Genomic DNA, 4991 nt, shown 5'->3' with positions numbered 1-4991 from the left:
GTAGGGGAGCCCAGGGCCATGAAAGGGCCTGGAGTGGCCAGGAGGCTTCTCAAACCAGATAGGATCACACCACAGAGAGGCTGGGGGATAAGACCCCACAAGAAGAAGCAGGAGTCAGGAAGGCTGAGACACAACCTGCCAGGGAAAGACTCTGGAATGTCAATGCCCTGCCCAGGGCATGACCAGGTGTGTTGTTGCAGCCGGCCACAGGATGTTGGGATGGGTCTCAGGCTGGAAATCCCTGGAGAGGCAGTGGGGGTGGGGATCCTGCCTGTAAGCTTGGAGCAACTTCCCTCCATTTCCTCTGCTGCAAAGAGGAGCCAGGTCAGGCCCACCTGAGGGTCTTCCCAAGGTGACTGTAGATGGAAGGGTCCAGGCAGAGAGGTAGGGGCCAGCCCTTCACAGCTCCCCAGGGGAAGTCACCCATCCCTGGCCCCCTTTCCTTCACAGCCTTCTCTGGTGGCCCAGCACCTCCCAGTTGCTTCCAGCTAAACCTCTGAGTAAACATCTCAGCTGGTAGTTCAGACAACAACTGCTTCATCACATGACCTCCTCCAGGGTGTGTGCATGTGAAGGGTCAGGGCCAAGATCTTTAGACCTCCAACCTCCGCTGCCCAGCGAAGGGATTTCCATCTGGGCCAGGGGGACCCCACTCTGCGACCCCAGGATCAACTGGGAGAAGGAGGAGCCAGTCCATCAAAATGTCCTGGATAGAGGACAAAGGAGCTATAGGGTTCAGGGAGGACCCTACAGGGATCCCCAGACGGAAGGAACGTCCAGAGAAGCGGGAGGAGTCAGAAAAGGGGTGGTGGAGGGGTCACGGAGGGAGTGGGAAGGGGCCCAGGCAGGGAAGGAGGTGGTTAGGTGGGGCGGGGCGGGGTCCCTCCCTCCGCCCCCAGAAACCTGATCCCGCTAATCGGCTCGCAGACCGGTTAGGTGGCACTCATTGTCCGCAGCAAGTAACAGGTGAAGGACAGGCACAGAGTGGAGACGTGGAATCTGGAAGATGCTGGGGACTCGGTGGGCGTTGTTGGTCCTGGTGCTAGCGGTCTGCGGGGAGTTCGGTAAGGGCGAATGGCTGGGAAAGTGGGAGCGCCGATCTGGAGGTCACTACTGGTGACCTCAAGAAAGGGGCCTGGGAGTGAGGGAGGTGGAGGTGGTCTGGGAAGGAGACCAGAGAGAAGGAGAGTGGGGAAGGGTCAGAGCAGCCTGGGTGGGTAGGTTCAAGGTCAGGTGTGAGGGTGTGGTGAGGGTCTTGAGACCAGCTGGGGGGTGCTTCGTCCTACTGTAGGGCACATAGAGAAGGGCAGTCAGCCAGAAAGGTCAGGTTCTGGGGGCCACTGGGTGGAGGAAGGTAGATGGGGGCAGTGGGAAGGGGAAGACCAGGGAGGCATTTGTCTGAGGGGACCACGCTGGACAGGAGGGAAGAAATCCAGACAAATCAGATGCTGACTAGTGACCTTGGGGTCTGAAAGGATAATTGGGGGTACCATACCCTTCACCCCTTCTTGGGGCTCCCATGCTCAGCCAGAAAAGAAACTTTGTCTATTGGTTTAAGTCAGATGGCTCTGCCCAATTGCCAGAGTGGGCAGCTGAGGTCAACCCTGGAGTGGGCAAAGCGGCTCACCAGTTACAGGAATGGGGCAGCTGGAGCTTCTGGGATTAGGGGGCTGGAGTTGGAGCAGGGCAGAGCTGGTCTGCCTTGCCCTGCCCTGCCCTGGCCCCTCCCCTTTCCTTTATTCTAGGAGCCCAGCCTGCACCCTGCACCCACATACCATCACCCTGATCCCTTAATCCCCACAGCAGCCCTGGGCCCTGCAATCTGCTGATGAGGAAATCTAGGCTTCCTCCCACTGTGGTACCCGTTACTGCGGAGATGCCTTCCCTCCCCTCCCCACCCCCAGGCCAGCTCTCACCTCAGGTCTCAGGGCCTCAGACTGAGCCCAGTCTGACCCGCTTACATCTCAGCAACTTCACCTTCTTCAAGTTTATACCAGGGGCAACTGGGCACCCCCACTCCGACGGTTTGAGGTATGGGGGAACAGGTCTGCCTGATCTGCTCTCAATGTCATATCCCCAGCAATGGCCCTTCAATGTTACACCTGCCCTGAGCCCACCAGCGTGTCCAGCTGCCTCACCGTGACCACCTGCATAGCCAATGAGACCATGTGCAAGACAACACTATACTCCCTGGAGATCGGTCAGTGTCCGGGAACCCAGAGATGCCCCTTACTGCCCCTGTCACTGTGTGTCAGCACAGTGCAGTGTCTGCGTTCTCAGAGAAGGCTGCTAGGCCGGTCTTCCTCACTCCTGCCTCCTTCTTCCCTTCCTCTCTCCTGCTCTCCCTCCCTCTTTCCCTCCTTCTCTCCCTCTCTCCCTCCTTGGCTTCCTTCCTTGCCCTTCGCTCCTTCCTTTCCTTCTTTCCCCCCTCTGAATCCATCTTTCCTTCTTTCCCCCCTCTGAATCCCTTTCTTCCTTCCTCCTAGACCCTCTTCCCTCCCAGGACATACCTCCGCTGTGGCAGTGGGAAGGCAAGACAGCAGACCCACTTTTCAGGAATCCCCTCTCTGTCCACATTCTGGGCAGGAGTGTGCCCCATGCACTGTGAAGGGTTCCCACAGGGTGCCTCGTGGGCTCTGACACTAGGGGACCCTGAGTGTGTGGGAGGAAGGCCAGCCGGATAGTGCAGGAGGGACTGAGACTTGGGACGAGCCCAGTCCGGATCCTGCCCAGGGAGCTCTGGGCACTGGCTCCCCGACTACTGACACCTCCTTAACCGTAGTGTACCCGTTCCTGGGGGACTCCACGGTGACCAAGTCATGCGCCAGCAAATGCGAGCCTTCAGATGTGGATGGTATCGGCCAGACGCGGCCTGTGTCCTGCTGTAACACCGATCTCTGCAATGTGGACAGTGCCCCAGTCCGGGGAGGCCCCAGGGGCCTGGCCTGCGCCCTGTTGCTGGTCTCCCTTTGGAGCCTCGGACTCTAGGCCCCGCTGAACCCCACCCTGTGCTAGGCCTGTTCTGCCAGCAAGCGCCATAAATGAGTACACCCGGACACTGTCTCGCTTCTCCTTCCGGCCGCTCGGGCAGGGTTGTTGGCCGCAGTGTGTTGTCCACCTCCGCCCCTCCAGCTTGGGTGGTCTCTGTCTTGGCCCGCAGGTTTTTCACTCGAGCTGCTGGCCCCTTCAGTCCTGTCTGGCTCCACTTGGCTAGCTCAGCAGTACGACTGCTGGTGTCCCTGTCTGTCTCTCTTCCTTCCGTTTACAAGCAAGGATGGTGGCTCAGCCTGGGACACCCCCCAAAAGTCCCTCCGGACACACATGTGCCAGGGGAGCCAGCACAGCAGGCAGGGTGGGGTCTGGATGGTTCCCTAGAGGAGGTGACACGTGGACCAGCTTTGAGACCAGGAGAGAGGGCAGGGGCAGCCCTGGGGGAGGAAGGACCTGAGACAACAGCTCTATGTAGCCCCCACCACCTGCCAGGCCCAGGCCGGGAGCAGGGGATCTGGTGTTCTGTAGGCCGCCGCCAGGAAGCGCCCCAGAGGACCTTTTTCAGGCTCACAATGGACCCACCTTGACCAGTCCACTCCTCCAGGTGTCCTGGTCCCCGGGTGGCCACAGCACTTGAGAAGGAGTGACCTCTACATCCCAGGATAGTGTCCCTGGGACTCACCCTGCCCATCAGGTCTGAGTCTGGGTGTATGAGAACACACATGTGCACACGTACAAATATGTTGTTGTTGTTGTTGTTAGGTACCGACTCATAGCAACCCTTTATAGGGTTTCTGAAGAGCAGCTGATGAGTTTGAACTGCTGACCTTGTGGTTCATAGTCCACTGATCCTACAGTGCCACCCCAGGAGTCGGAAATGTCCCCACCCTTGCTGTATAGGTATAGGGTTTCTGAGGAAAAACAGCTGGTGGGTTTGGACTGCCAACTTGGAAGTGAGTAGTCTAGTGTTTAGCCTTCAGAGCCACACCAGACTCACATATATATTATATGTTGTTTTGTTGTTGTTGTTAAGTGCCTTCGAATCACTTCCGACCTATAGTGACCCTGTATAGGGTTCCCAAGGAGCAGCTGGTAAGCTTGAACCACCAACTTTGCAGTTCAAACCAACCTTGCAGTCCAGTGCATTAACCTGCAATGCCACACCAGGGCTCCATATACATGGAGGGGCTTCAAAATGTTCATGGAAAACGGAATGAAAAAGATAATGGGAGATTACTACAAGGTTGGCAACTCCCTTGTATCCATGTGTACATGGATGCACATGGGCCCCATAAACCCAGGCACACATGCACATGTGGGCACATGGGGTGCACGCACATGGGTGTGCATACATACCCACGTAGACACACAAAGAACTCTACAAACACACACACACAGGGAACTGGGAGAAAGGGGTGGGGTCCAGCTTTTCCACCCAGGGGGGAGGAGAGGGGAGGGACAGGAGATGGGCAACAGCCTGTCCAGGGAAGGAGGGACCCACCCCTGCGGGCCCCCAACTTCTGCACCACATCTCCCCCTACCCTGACCCTGGGTGAGTCCACCTCCCACCCTTGAGAGGCACCACAGCTCATGGCACGTCCAGCAGAGCTGGGGGGAGCTGGCCAACCTGCAGTACTAAGGGCATCCGAGTCCCTCAGCCCCCACCATCCCCACAGATGGAAGGAGGCAACAACTGAAATGGGAAGCAGGGTTTGTCCTGGATTCCTGGGACCTAGGAAACAGTAGCCTGGAAGGTCTTTTGACTCTGGGCCCCTGGACTGTACACCACTGGCCAGCTCCTGGTCCCCCGCCCAGCGTCCCATCAGTGTCGAGCAACTTAGGGCAGAGCTAGGGCAATCTGCTGAATGGAAGGCCAGCATTATGTGAGGGCTATCTTGGACAAGATTGCATTAACAACCTGCAATATGCAAGTGATACAACCTTGCTTGCTGAATGTAAAGAGGACTTAAAACATTTACTGATGAAGATCAAAGAGCACA

General features: G+C 57.5%; 1 protein-coding gene across 1 annotated transcript; it reads left to right on the top strand.

Moving 5' to 3' along the window:
* The first annotated feature begins 1006 nt into the window (after positions 1-1006).
* LYPD2 (LY6/PLAUR domain containing 2) lies at positions 1007-2988 on the top strand. Its single transcript, XM_006830854.1, has 3 exons — positions 1007-1064; positions 2081-2200; positions 2783-2988. Exons 1-3 carry the CDS (start codon positions 1007-1009, stop codon positions 2986-2988), a joined length of 384 nt encoding a protein of 127 aa, XP_006830917.1.
* Positions 2989-4991: the final 2003 nt, after the last annotated feature.

Source organism: Chrysochloris asiatica, unplaced genomic scaffold, assembly GCF_000296735.1.
Source record: "Chrysochloris asiatica unplaced genomic scaffold, ChrAsi1.0 scaffold00001, whole genome shotgun sequence".
Classification (NCBI taxonomy): domain Eukaryota; kingdom Metazoa; phylum Chordata; class Mammalia; order Afrosoricida; family Chrysochloridae; genus Chrysochloris; species Chrysochloris asiatica.
The sequence above is the reverse complement of the archived record's forward strand: the minus strand, read 5'-3'. Positions and strand labels throughout refer to the sequence as shown.

Bases quoted from the DNA above. Each gene is read 5' to 3' on its own strand.
- LYPD2 (XM_006830854.1), top strand. From the start codon at position 1,007: ATGCTGGGGACTCGGTGGGCGTTGTTGGTCCTGGTGCTAGCGGTCTGC. The intron at 1,065-2,080 runs GTAAGGGCGAAT...TCATATCCCCAG, and splicing joins AGCGGTCTGCGGGGAGTTCG to CAATGGCCCTTCAATGTTAC. The intron at 2,201-2,782 runs GTCAGTGTCCGG...CCTTAACCGTAG, and splicing joins ACTATACTCCCTGGAGATCG to TGTACCCGTTCCTGGGGGAC.